The 14,003-nt window shown below is 40.8% G+C and overlaps 1 protein-coding gene across 7 annotated transcripts in view; it reads right to left on the reverse strand.

Annotated features, from left to right (window-relative positions):
• Nucleotides 1-14,003, reverse strand: part of smarcd3b (SWI/SNF related, matrix associated, actin dependent regulator of chromatin, subfamily d, member 3b) — a 145,144-nt gene that overhangs the window by 79,668 nt on the left and 51,473 nt on the right. For 6 of the 7 annotated variants that reach the window (XR_009655565.1, XR_009655566.1, XM_060932762.1 and 3 more), the window contains exon 1: nt 11,704-11,839. The exons of the other annotated variant lie outside the window; for it this stretch is intronic. Coding sequence is in view for 4 of the 6 variants with exons in the window: in XM_060932762.1 (XP_060788745.1) it covers nt 11,704-11,781 (78 nt within the window). In the remaining 2 variants the exon portion in view is untranslated. Of the gene's footprint in view, nt 1-11,703; nt 11,840-14,003 lie in introns of those variants that run through there. 7 annotated transcript variants of the gene reach the window in all.

The following is a 14,003-nucleotide window of genomic DNA, read 5'->3' on the forward strand; positions in this document are numbered from 1 at the left end:
GGGTCGGAATCAAACCCAGGTCCCTGGATTTATGGTATGGCGCCTTAGCCACCTGAGCTAAGACGCCCCCAGGAATGCATTTCTGACAGCTATTTTGTCGCTGCTATAGCAAGTTATGAGTGTTTGAAATACGCTCTGTAATATATCAGTCCGTATGTCAAAGCAATGGCCGTAAACGAGACTCATTGAGACCTGTGCGAGACATCATAGGACGGAAGTAAAATGTACAGCGGAAATCAAAGCGACCGACATCTGCCAACGTTGTCAAAAGACGCGCGTGCCCTCTTTCGAATGCTGATGTAATCAAGCCGGAAGTTTTGTTTGTTTTGATAGCAATCAGGAAAGTTTGAAAAAAGTAGACAGTGATCATCATTTAAACTCGTTTTTGTGCGATATTTCATTTGGAAAACAGTTTTCAAAATGGCAGCACTGACACCTGGCTGACACGTCACGTTTTGAAGTCTCGCACAAGTCTGGTGAAGATCGTGCAGATAAGCGACGCCTGCTGTGGACCAAACGAACTAAATTCAACATGGCTAAAAACCGATTAGGCCGATAAGTCTCATTATCTGTAGCCGCTTTATCCTGTTCTACAGGGTCGCAGGCAAGCTGGAGCCTATCCCAGCTGACTACGGGCGAAAGGCGGGGTACACCCTGGACAAGTCGCCAGGTCATCACAGGGCCAACACATAGATACAGACAACCATTCACACCTACGGTCAATTTAGAGTCACCAGTTAGCCTAACCTGCATGTCTTTGGACTGTGGGGGAAACCGGAGCACCCAGAGGAAACCCACGCAGACACGGGGAGAACATGCAAACCCCGCACAGAAAGGCCCTCGTCAGCCACGGGGCTCGAACCCGGAACCTTCTTGCTGTGAGGCAACAGCGCTAACCACTACACCACCGTGCCACCCTAGGCTGATAAGTATAATATTTAATTGCAATTAGTTGCCAATATGAGCCATGATACAAGGTTACTAAAACCGAAAATGTCACTGAATAGCATGTTAATTAAGAAATAAAGTAAGTTTAAAAATGACTTCAGTTCTCCTTTAATATAAGTTTGATCTTAGCATCTATCGGTCTCACACACACACACACACACCGCACATTTAGTCCATTTGAATCTAACCCTGGTGCATTTTCTCCCTCGGTGCAGTTTGTTTCCATCACCGCATGTCTGACCAATGAATGAAAGGGTTGAAAGTGTGAAACCAAACCAAAGCAAATAGCAAACAAACCAACTATCAATTTCATTCTGATTCAGTCTTCGCAAACGGATGAACAAGTGCGCTTAAACTTAAAGGTGTTCCCAGAAAGTCAGATAAGAAGAAACTGTGAAATCCTAACACCATGTTTTATTGTTGCCACAATAATAATAATAATAATAATAATAATAATTAATCATTTTCCACCACAAAGATTCTTCCACGTAATGGTAACATGTATGATAGGATATTTATTTATGTGGAACCAACAAAAATGTTTAAACATCAAATCAATCAAAAATTTTTTTAGGAGACCAAAAATAGTTCTACTATGCAACATGGATAAAGAACCATTTCTCGGCTGGGTGTCACGGTGGTCCAGCGGTTAGCTCTGTCACCTCCCAGCAAGCAGGTTCTGGGTTTGAATCTGCCGGTTGACTGGGGCCTTTGTGTGTGCAGTTTGCATGTTCTCCCTGTGCCTGTGCTCTAGTTTCCTCCCACAGTCCAAAGACACGTGCATTAGGTCAGCTGGCGACTCTACAGGTGTGCATGCAAGAGTGAATGGCTTTCGGTCTCTCTGTGTTAGCCCTGCGATTCTTTCCTGGTTCACTTCTGGATTCCAAGTGACGGGAAACAATCTAAGATAGCGTCCAAGCCAAGTGCGCATCCGTCGTCATCTTGTGGAAAACAAGCATTCTACATCTGACCATGTTAACGGATTACAACCAAAAGCAAAATCAAGATCTCATCTCATTATCTCTAGCCGCTTTATCCTTCTACAGGGTTGCAGGCAAGCTGGAGTCTATCCCAGCTGACTACGGGCGAAAGGCGGGGTACACCCTGGACAAGTCGCCAGGTCATCACAGGGCTGACACATAGACACAGACAACCATTCACACTCACATTCACACCTACGGTCAATTTAGAGTCACCAGTTAACCTAACCTGCATGTCTTTGGACTGTGGGGGAAACCGGAGCACCTGGAGGAAACCCACGCAGACACAGGGAGAACATGCAAACTCCACACAGAAAGGCCCTCGCCAGCCACGGGGCTCGAACCCGGACCTTCTTGCTGTGAGGCGACAGCACTAACCACTACACCACCGTGCCACCCAAAATCAAGATATCAATAAAAAAATATATATTTATGTGATGGACTGGACCCCTGCAGCTTAAAAAAGATGGACTTTTCAAGCGATTTCAACAACTTTCCAAACATTTCCAATTATCTGGTAGTCCAAACATCGCTTGACATGAAAAATCAAATGAAAGCTTTCAAGTCTTGAAGCTTGTAACTTTTTCGCTTCTGGCTGGGTTCATGATGTTGGAATAAGACTTCTAAAGGACAATAATCGTCTTATTTTTGCGAGGGTAAGTAATGTAAGCCAAAGTGTAGGATGTGATTCAAGTCGGAGCCGCTGTCGGCATTTTTGCAATGATAACTTACGTTTTTTTTTCCCCATGACATTTCAAACGTAACTCAGACTTATGAATTGACATCACTGGGCAACCTGAAAAAATACGCAAACAAACAATCACGTTTCAGTCGGGGCCGACCTACAAACTAGTTTCATCAACGGTTTGTTTTACGACATTCAAAACATAAGAAAACTCATTTAACATTCGAAGTTTTGATTTTTGATCAACAAAGTTGACGTACGTACCCTTAACAAAATGATCGCTGCAAACACGAGCGTGTAGACTCTCGATTCCTTTCGAACACAGTGAAAGGTTTGCGAGCCATTTTTCATGGCGTCTTTTGAAGATATTTTTCGTTCTTTCACCCTTGTGCATGACTTCTTTTGGTATCCTATAATACCTTTTGTCTTTTTTATCGATTTGATCGGTTAGAACATCCAAATACACAGCAACAATCTGGCATATTTGGAGGCAAAAGACAAGAAACTACTGCAAAGCGACTGTAAACAAATACGATGGCTGTCCGGCAGCTGGAAATCTGGATACATAATAAGGTGGATCACTACTGGAAGTGACGTCTATTACAAACAAAGAACAGACTGGCAACCTGTCCAGGGTGTATCCTGCTTCTCATCCAAAGTCAGCTGCAATTCTGGGACCTTCATTTTAAAGGGTGTACAGCTGGATCACACTGACCTCATAGGTTCTTGCTCGAGAAAAGTTTAAGCATACGACATGTCGAGGGAGATGTGATAGATTAGATAGTGATAGATTACTGCTAGAACTAATGTTGCACATGGACACGCATTTTGTTTATCAATACTAGGGTGCATCAGTTGCCCTCACTTTCATAAAATCTGATGCATTTTTGTTTGGGTGTTCCTTTTCACCAATAAAGACATCCTGTAAAATTTTTTGACCATATTCAAAAGTCTAATGGTGGCACCATGAGGTTCATTTTTTGCCAAAAAACGCTTATTTTATGTTTTCGCGTAAGGTTTGAATCACAATGTTGGACTCCATTTACTGATTTCTTGTGACCCAGAGATCATGTTAAGAACCTTTGCAAGGGATTGAGAAGCATTAATCTCTCATTCATCTCATTATCTCTAGCCGCTTTATCCTGTTCTACAGGGTCGCAGGCAAGCTGGAGCCTATCCCAGCTGACTACGGGCGAAAGGCGGGGTACACCCTGGACAAGTCGCCAGGTCATCACAGGGCTGACACATAGACACAGACAACCATTCACACTCACATTCACACCTACGCTCAATTTAGAGTCACCAGTTAACCTAACCTGCATGTCTTTGGACTGTGGGGGAAACCGGAGCACCCGGAGGAAACCCACGCGGACACGGGGAGAACATGCAAACTCCGCACAGAAAGGCCCTTGCCGGCCACGGGGCTCGAACCCGGACCTTCTTGCTGTGAGGCGACAGCGCTAACCACTACACCACCGTGCCGCCCCTGAGAAGCATTAATGTGATTCATAATACATTTGTATTGTTTAAAAGTAATTGAACAATGATTCAATGAACAGCTAAAACTCAAACTGTGCTTGATAATATATTTAGAATATGTACTAAAAATGTGTATCTAAGATATTTGGTATACTCTATAAGGTGCCATAATGTTTCATGAAAAGTGATCGAAATTTTGTCATAAAAGTCATAAAATAGCAGCTTTTTCCATAACTTTGAGCTCCTGGTGCCACCATTAAACTTTTGAATTTTGTCAAAATATTTCACCCAGTGTGTTTTCTTACCAAAAGGAACATAAAAACAAAAATGCATCATGATCGGTGGAACTTTTCATTTTTAGGGGGCAACTGATGCACCCTAATCAATACGTTTCTCTGCTTTAGGCCTCTTAGTTCACTGAATATATTTCCTAGTGAGCATGCATGCGCAATACTGTAGTGACCTTCACAGCGTGTGTGTTTGACTAAGTGTGTGTATCAGTTCTCATTATTATGCTTCATAGAACTGAAATGTGATCTGCCTTAATCCTCAGTTCTTAATGAAACTTGTGCTGTAATGCAGTTCCAGACGATCCACTACTGAATACAAATGCTCTTATTTGCAAGTAGCTTTAAATACATAACACTCTCCGATGAAGCGTTCTTTGGATGCCTGATGATTCTACCTTTCTAAAAAGAGTTTCTATTTGGAACATTTCAAGGAGAACTGAAGTCATTTTTAAACTTGCTTTATTTCTTAACCCTTTGATGCGAAACATATGCACACCCCTTCTAACGCACAGCATGGGTCAAAAATGACCCGCATTCATTTTCCAGGTTATTTCATGCTGACTGAGTTTTTCTTTGCTCTATCTTTTGAAATCAATTTATTTTATGATTGAATATTCCAAGTATTCTTTATATATCTTGTTTTTAATTACCACAAATCATTAATTTAATTTTTTCTTTCCTACTTTATGAACAAAAATACGTTTTATATTACTACACATGGGTCATCCAAGTGTGATTTAAAATTAAATGTCTTAATACTATAATAATAATTTGTTTCAAGTAATTACTTTAGCAGTGAATGGGGCCAGTTATTTATTTATTAACTATGTAGTTAACTAAGCCAACTACAATAAAATTAGCTAACTAAAGTAGAATATGTCAACAGCTCGGTAGCTAATAGTAATTACTTGTAACTTTCTGACGAGTAATCTACTCACTCTCAAGGTAACCTAAACATAATCAATTTTTTTCTAAGGTAATGTTAGAACAATTGAAAAACATTACTTGCATGTATGAGATGGGCAAAGGGCGCTGTGCTGTGCTGAGCTGTGAAATGTCTGACACAAGCACAATCCACAGTTCCCACCAAACGCTGGAGTAAATGCATGCGGGTCGGTTCTGACCCATGTGTGTAAACTTGATGTAGAATTACAAAAGCTGTGCTTGTTCATAACTTAAGAAAGGAAAAATAAAAATGATGATTTGTGCTAAACAAAAACAAGATATTTACTGCATATTTGGAAAAGTAAATGACAAAATGAATTGATTTCAAAAGTATATCATAGAAACACTCAGCCATACATGAAATAACCTGGAAAATGAATGCAGGTCGTTTTTGACCCATGTTGTGCATTAGAAGGGTAGTGATACAAAAAGGGTTTTTATTCAAAAAGTAAGAAAGGAAAAAAATAAAATAAGGATGTATGATGATCAAAAACAAGTTAATTGAGGAATACCTTGAATACTGAATGATGGAATTAATTTACTGCAAAGATATAGAAGATAAAAACTCAGCCGGGTCACTTTTGACCCACGTTTTGCATCAAAGGGTTAATTAACGTGTTGTTCAATTACGTTTTCGGTTTTAGTAACCTTATATCGTGACTCGTATTGACAACTAATTGCAATTAAATATTATACTTATCGGCCTATTCGGCTTTTAGCCATGTTGAATTTAGTTCGTTTGGTCCACGGCAGGCGTCGCTTATCCGCGCGATCTTCACCAGACTTGTGCGAGACTTCGAAACGTGAAGTGTCAGCCAGGTGTCAGTGCCGCCATTTTGAAAACTGTTTTCCAAACGAAGTATTGCACAAAAACGAGTTTAAATCACGATTACTGCCTACTTTTTTCAAACTTTCCTGATCGCTATCAAAACAAACAAAACTTCCGGCTTGATCACGTCAGCATTCGAAAGAGGGCGCGCGCGTCTTTTGACAACATTGGCAGATGTTGGTCGCTTTGATTTGCGTTATACGTTTTATTTCCGTCCTACGATGTCTCGCACAGGTCTCAATGCATCTCGTTTACGGCCATTGCTTTGACATATGGACTGATATATTACAGAGCGTATTTCAAATGCTCATAACTTGCTATAGCAGCGACAAAATAGCGATCAAAAATGCATTCCTATGGGGGCGTCGTGGCTCAGGTGGTTAAGGCGCCATACCATGAATGCGGGCGACCCGGGTTCGATTCCGGCCCGAGGTCATTTCCCGATCCCTTCCCGTCTCTCTCTCCCGCTCATTTCCTGTCTCTACACTGTCCTATCCAATAAAGGTGCAAAAAGCCCAAAAAAAAATATCTTTTAAAAAAAAAATGCATTCCTATATTTAATAAAATGAGATAAATAGAATTTTGATAATCAAAAATTTGCCTTCAATTCTCCTTTAACCCCTTCAATGCCCTTAGACGAGTCACGTACGTCATGAAATCTTTTACCGCTGTGCCTTATGACGTACGCTACTCATCATAAACACCTCCTTTTATGTACCTTACATGGCACATTACTTTCACTTCATAGCAGCACGTACCGCGAATTGGCCTAGTAGTTAGCGTGCCCGGCTCTTGATTGGGAGATCGTGAGTTCTATTCGCTTTTGGTCATACCAAAGACCGTCATAAAAAAATGGTACCCAGTTACTTGGAATCCATGGACCCTTGGTATACATTGTGCTTTCAAGTACTAGTAATTCATGTTTACGGACAGGTTCTCATTGACAAGACCCGTTGTCTTGGTTGTTTTTGATTACTAAAGTTATTTTTACTCTACAACAGTGTTTTTTTGTGATTTTTCTATACAAATATTAAAAATATAAAAGTTCTGAACAAGTTAGAGAAAGATTATCAAAATATCCCAATTTTGACCTATTTTTGTCCTATATGCCCGGCCCATTACAATTATTTATGGGTGGTAGCCAAGGGGTTAATGAAAAGGAAACTCTCTTTTGTACCGTTTCTCCTAAATGTGTACCACTTGCACAGCCTTGAGTGACGTTTCCTACAAACGGTTCCTGGAAACCGTTCAATAATGTATGAATTCAAGCTTTAGTGTAGCAATAAACTAACATTTCAAAAGTCAATGATTGAGTTGAGTGGGATGGAAGAGAGGGAGAAATGGGTTTATTTCAAATATTTTCTCACTACTTTATCAGAGAGCCACAGTGTGGATTGGAAACGCTCAAAGACTGATAGCATTTGTGCTATCAGTCCACTGAATGACAAGCTACTGCAGTTGAATCCAGGTGATAAACAACTTCTTGCCTTCAGCATGGTCATGTCTGCTGCTAAAGTTTGGTTTGTGTCATTATTCAAAGAGCTGAGCTAATGGCTATTTAAACGTACCTCCTAAGTATAAAAGGTCCTCACTCGTGGTGGGTTACATTTCTTTCTGCGTAAATGCCACAAGCTGAACAAATGCCAAGCCTGAATTTCGATTTGGTCCAAGCTCAACGTTGCAGTGGCACATATTGAGAAGAAAAGAACGAGAGATCCATAGTAGCTCGCAGATTTAACTCTGGCTCATAGATGTAGCCTTTACATTCGGAATATGGATACATTACTTGAAATGAACAGTTAATGTGGGGAAGCCATAGCCTAATGTTTAGAGAAGCAGCTTTGGGACCAAAAGGTTGCTGGTTGCTTGAGTAAGGCACTTCCTTAACCCTCTCCTGCTCCGCAGGCTGCTCTGGGTACGTTGTACGTCGCTCTGGATAGGAGCTTCTGCTAAATGCCTGTAATGTAATGCTCTAAAATGGATGCAGATAGAAATAGAAGGAGCACTGCTTGCCAGAAAGTTTTGCAGGGTATCTGTTTGAAACTAGAGGTGCGCAACAACAAAATCATGCGAACATGAAGTTTTTACTTTGACTGGTGGGAGTGGTCAGATATAAAGCTCGCGGGACACAAACAACGCGTTCGTTAACGTGACCATAAGTTCCTGCACAATGCAATTTAACATCCATTCATTCATCCTTGGTAACTGTCTGGTCAGGGAGCAATTGGTTTACATTAAAGAAGTGAAGGCAAGTTTTTTATTCTCAAAATTCTATTCATCTCATTTTATTAAATATCGGAATGCATTTCTGACAGCTATTTTGTCGCTGCTATAGCAAGTTATGAGTGTTTGAAATATGCTCTGTAATATATCAGTCCGTATGTCAAAGCAATGGCCGTAAACGAGATTTGTTGAGACCTGTGCGAGACATCGTAGGACGGAAGTAAAACGTACAGCGCAAATCAAAGCGACCGACATCTGCCAACGTCGTCAAAAGACGCGCGCGCCCTCTTTCGAATGCTGACGTGATCAAGCCGGAAGTTTTGTTTGTTTTGATAGCAATCAGGAAAGTTTGAAAAAAGTAGGCAGTGATCGTCATTTAAACTCATTTTTGTGCAATACTTCGTTTGGAAAACAGTTTTCAAAATGGCGGCACTGACACCTGGCTGGCACTTCACGTTTCGAAGTCTCATACAAGTCTGGTGAAGATCGCGTAGATAAGCGACGCCTGCCGTGGACCAAACGAACTAAATTCAACATGGCTTAAAACCGAACAGGCCGATAAGTATAATATTTAATTGCAATTAGTTGCCGATGCAAGTCACGATATAAGGTTACTAAAACCGAAAACGTAATAGAATAACACGTTAATTAAGAAATAAAGCAAGTTTAAAAATGACTTCAGTTCTCCTTTAAGCTACTAGTTTGTTTACATTTTGGGAAATAGAACCAACTAAATTCGTTCGAAAATGTTGCAAGCAGGTATATACACAAAAAAATAATGGTGCGAGCAGGATTAAAAACAAAACAAAACAAACAGTCTCTTTGAGACCAATTATAACATGAGGTGCTGTTGCCAAAATTCACTGCCCATGCTGACAATGCTGGCATTGCTATATATATATTTTTTTTAACAGTGTTTCCGAGGGCATTTTCCACGTTTTCTTTAAAAAAAAAACAAAACAGTTCCAGTTTAAGTCTGAATACAGATATGAATATTAATATTTGCACTCAACAGATAGCGTTACAGAGTGTGGTACACCCCTCCTTTATATGTACCAGGGCAAGGACATGACCATCCACAAAACCAAATTCAAGTACATAAATAAAATTAGTTTTGAAATGTATTATCTTTATGCAACAGATAAAAATGACTAAACTCTAACTAAGTTGATTGTAATCATGTACTCTTCCTCCACTTCATGCTTGCCATGGTTGAGCACACACCAATCATGTGGCCACAGCACTTGTGTAGTGTTAGGCTTTTGGTCTAAATGAATGGGAAAGCCTGCTACCAACAGAGTGAAATGACCCTTGGGTCATCTTTATTTATCCACAGGGTTAAACATTAAAGGGTGGTCTGTCATTAACCAACACACTGTGTGCGTCTACTCTGAGAAGGGGTAAGCAAGAGAACAACTATCCCTGACTATGATGACGAATACTTCAGATAAAAGACTTCGAACAACGCCTTGGCGATCAAAACAAAGCGGCTGTGACAGGAAGGAATTTTGGTTGGATAAATAGTGTAAGATCAAACCAGCCATGAATACATACCACTCATACATGAGCGATGATCTACCAACTGCTTATTTTTTCTTTGAAATTGAAACCACATCACATCACATCACATCACTGGTTACTGGACAGGAGATGACAATTTTTGCAAAATGTCACCAATAATAGATTTTTTTACTAAAAGCAAACAGGCTGCTCTTTTCTATTCATTCGACTTTCTATTCGGATCATCTCTTCATTGGGAACCTTGATACGCACACACTGTTCCTCACCTTGGAAACAAGGCTAAACCTCTGCATTCTTCCAACTCCAAACATTTTCACCAAAGTGGTGATAACAATAGCTGCTCCATATGAAGAGAGAAGGCTTAAACATGGTGGTGGGATTACAGATCTCAGAAAAAGTGCTGCGGAGATCCGGTACGCTAGCGAGCTGAGGGTAAAGGTGAGAGTGTTTGAGACGCAAAGGTGGATAGTGAGCACGAGAGGAGGAGAGGTGTCGAGACGAGCGGAAACATTTGGCCAGGAAGAATGAGAGCCTCGTCAAGGTTAATTAGTCTGCAGAGACATGCAATTGGAAACATCATTCAGCACCCGAACTCAGCATTTACTCTGCCTCTCTCCTCACCGCCTGCTGCCTACACACTCAATGGATTTATTATACAGTACATTCAGGGCCACAGCTATATTACTATATTAGTGTGTTGGCTTGCAAAAAGTAATGGCTGATTAAATAGCACTGGAACTCAACGGCACAGCTTAGGAGAGTTATTTGCGTTTCTACAAAAGCCTTTAACAGTGAAACCACAACACTGCTGGCAACAGACAACACGCAGAACTCACCACACACTAAAATGTAATCACTAAAAGCATCTGAAATCCAACCAAAAAAGGACAAATGAGCACTGTTTCTGTTTCTACTGGGGGGGGGGGACCTGATACAGTCTGAACCTAAACTGGTTGAAAGGTTGCGTTTTAAAAAATATTGCACTTCCTCTGAAGCCCGAATTAAAACAGTGCCTTAAAATCCTTATTTAATTAAATGCAAGAATTCAAAGTAAACCCAACATGTTGTTATGGTTATGAATTTTACGCTCAGGCTCATTAGGTCAAATCCAGAACGTCTGCAAACAAGAGATTTCTGAATATCTGGGTTGATTAAATTCGTTTTTACGCTCTTCACTAGACAAAGCACTAGCTATCATAAATAAACCACTGCACAGATAAGATGTATGTATATGAACAAAGGCCCACGGAACGACTCTGAAACGAGATCTTGTATTTAATTCAAGTCAGTAGAGAAAGTAATTAAGTTCCGAGCCGATGCAAAACAGAAAAATCTCGCAATGTCCATTTACTATGCACGATCTGAGAAAATGCATACGCCAGACGCTTAAACGTTATTCATGCAGCCATTCATGTGGTCAGAGGAGTTAAAATAAGGTCAAGCCCCCATATTAAGCTGAAGGAAAGCGTTGTTCTGAATGGAAATACTCGTCATCTCGGGCTCTGCATCCGTCCTTTATTGACTAAAGGCGAGCGCTTGCCTTTTCACCCCTCTTTTTCACGGCTCCCTCTTACATTTCTGTACACAAACGCATGCTTGCCTCACTCGTTTCCACTGACTTCCCTTTCTCGGTGCTTTAAAAAGAAAGAGCGGCGTGTAACTGGGAGCCTGAGGACTGGAAATAACCTTCACATGAACGGCTATCCCAGCTATTACACACAAACAGCTGTCGCTGCATTCTCTCAGACACACACACACACAGAGCGAGAGACAGAGAGAGAGAGAGAGAGAGAGAGGACTCACCACTCCATGGACGAGGAACTCGAACAGTTTGCTCTTGGTGGCTTTGCGTGCCCCGCCAGCCGTCTCCTCCGAAGCCATTTCCCTACAGCTCCGCTCCCTCGCTCTGCCTCTCCTCTGTCTCTCCTCCTATTTCTTTTGTCTTTCCCTCTCTCCCTCAGCTCTCTTCCTCTTCACCCTCCGTTCACCTCCTCGCCCCCCCTCCCTGCTCCTCCTCCTCCTCCTCTTCCTCCTCCTCCCCTGCTCCTCACTTCCTTTGCTTTCTGCCCTCCTCTCCTTAACTCCTGCTCCTCTCAGGCTCTCCTCCTCTGTTAAGTTGGAACATGCGCCCTTTCATACACACACACACACGCGTGTGTTTGGTTGAGTTGTCTTTCACTGGCCCGGCTCACAGGGAACATGGGGGGTTGAGAGTTGGGGGTCTTTTAAGGGGGTCCCTGCAGGCCCACCACGCCTGCCCCAAATTACCCCCCCCAAACACACACACACACGTTATCACAGACTCCAGCAGCTGTTGCATTCCATCAGCTATGATAAGGGAACACTGCTGTGGAGTTCTTTACTGCTAGTTAGCTTCTTCCTCTGCGCACACACAAATTTATCCAATTAATCCTTGTATACAGACCTCATTCACCCACTTCTCCCTTTTTTATTTGGACTCCCAACTGCTTCGTATTCCTCATTCAATAATATAACATTTGAAAGATATAACCATAAGGAATAAACTGCAACAGAATGGTGTGGTACCGCCCTATGATGGTATTATTTTCTTATAGCAGCATGTCCCAAAGCACATTATTCCTCTAATACAACAGCAATTTGGCAACGATTCCAATGTTTAATGTATTAACGTACGACGCTACGCTTATAGGTACATTTAATACTCGGCATATCAGATGCTCGTTGGCCCGTGCTGTGAAAATTGTGCATGCAGACGCTCATCTAAGTTTCCAAATCTGTCACTGCTTAACTCTTGAATATTTTCCATTATTAAAAAGCATATAATCTCTGCTTTCTAAAGAAATGTATCTTGTTAAGATCTGTTCAGTACTTTGGGAGTCACGGCAGGTTGAAGTTGGTACAACAGGGTAAAAACTCTGTTCACGTGACGTCGGGAAACTGCCGGTGCTTTTTGAGTCATGGGAAAGTGGTCAGGCGCTCTCTGTCTCTTTCTCCCTGTCTCTCTTCTGATCGGTTTCTGACTAGATTACTCGTGAATATAAATCAAATAACTTTTATAGGGATGTTCTCTCGCTCTGACTGTTTCTGATGACGTATTCAGCAAAATTTTCTGTCTGCTAGTTTTGGTGTTATGACTGACGGGAGACTTTGAAGGGAGTTTTCAGAGCTTTACGGACTTATTTTTTCAAATCAAACTGATTCGTGTAAATTGATAACTATTTTAGAATATAACTGTATTTGTTTTGATGAAAAATACTGAGATCTTAGTGGTCGGAATGAGATTTTGAAAAACCGGACGTCAGAGACGCGAGTCTCAGCTTCAATTCAATTAATGTGAATTGTTTATTGGATGTGGATCACACGTTTTTTTTTTCGAGTTTCGCCTTGAAAGCTGTGAATATTGATCAAAATAATCATTTATATTCTTTCATATAAACACTAGCAGGCCTTACTTTTGAGAAATATAAAGCCCTCCAGAGCACAAAGAAGTTATTAGAAATAATCTTTTATTACTTTTTTCCTGAGTGTACCGATTTAACGGTTTACCTAATTAGCATAATTAATACTAATTAAATACTAATTTGCATATTTTTTCAAACTTTTATTCAGTATACAGCCATCTATGTCCCTGCCAATTTCCATGTAAATATCTTAAAAAATAGAAAAGTTATTAAGAAAAAACATTTGATCTCACTGGTTAATGAGGCCCATTTTGGACCATGAGATCCTCAGACAGAATATTACGGCAGTTTTCTAAAAATTAAGCCGTTTTTTCAATCTTTGATTTGTAATATCTCCAAAAGGGATAAACATATTTTAATCCTGTAAAAAGTATGTTGTTCTGCGCTCAATTCTGAATTCAATCAGAGCAGTTTCAAGCAATTTGGATTGAATTTTCTCCCGTTAATACTGTGGAACGTCCAAGACACAAGTTCATTCCTGTTATCACTTCCATTTTAGCGGTTACAAACAGTCCAACCCTCACCAGCATCGTTTTTCTTCTCTTTCCTCTAACGAGGAAAAACCAAAGCAAACACTCTGTCAGCTTGGAATTCTTACTTGGAAAGTCAGGAAGATCTCCTCAAATCAGAGGTCAGCACATGGCATCAACAGCCCACATA

This window comes from Neoarius graeffei, chromosome 1 (assembly GCF_027579695.1).
Source record: "Neoarius graeffei isolate fNeoGra1 chromosome 1, fNeoGra1.pri, whole genome shotgun sequence".
In the NCBI taxonomy this organism is placed as follows: Eukaryota; Metazoa; Chordata; class Actinopteri; order Siluriformes; family Ariidae; genus Neoarius; species Neoarius graeffei.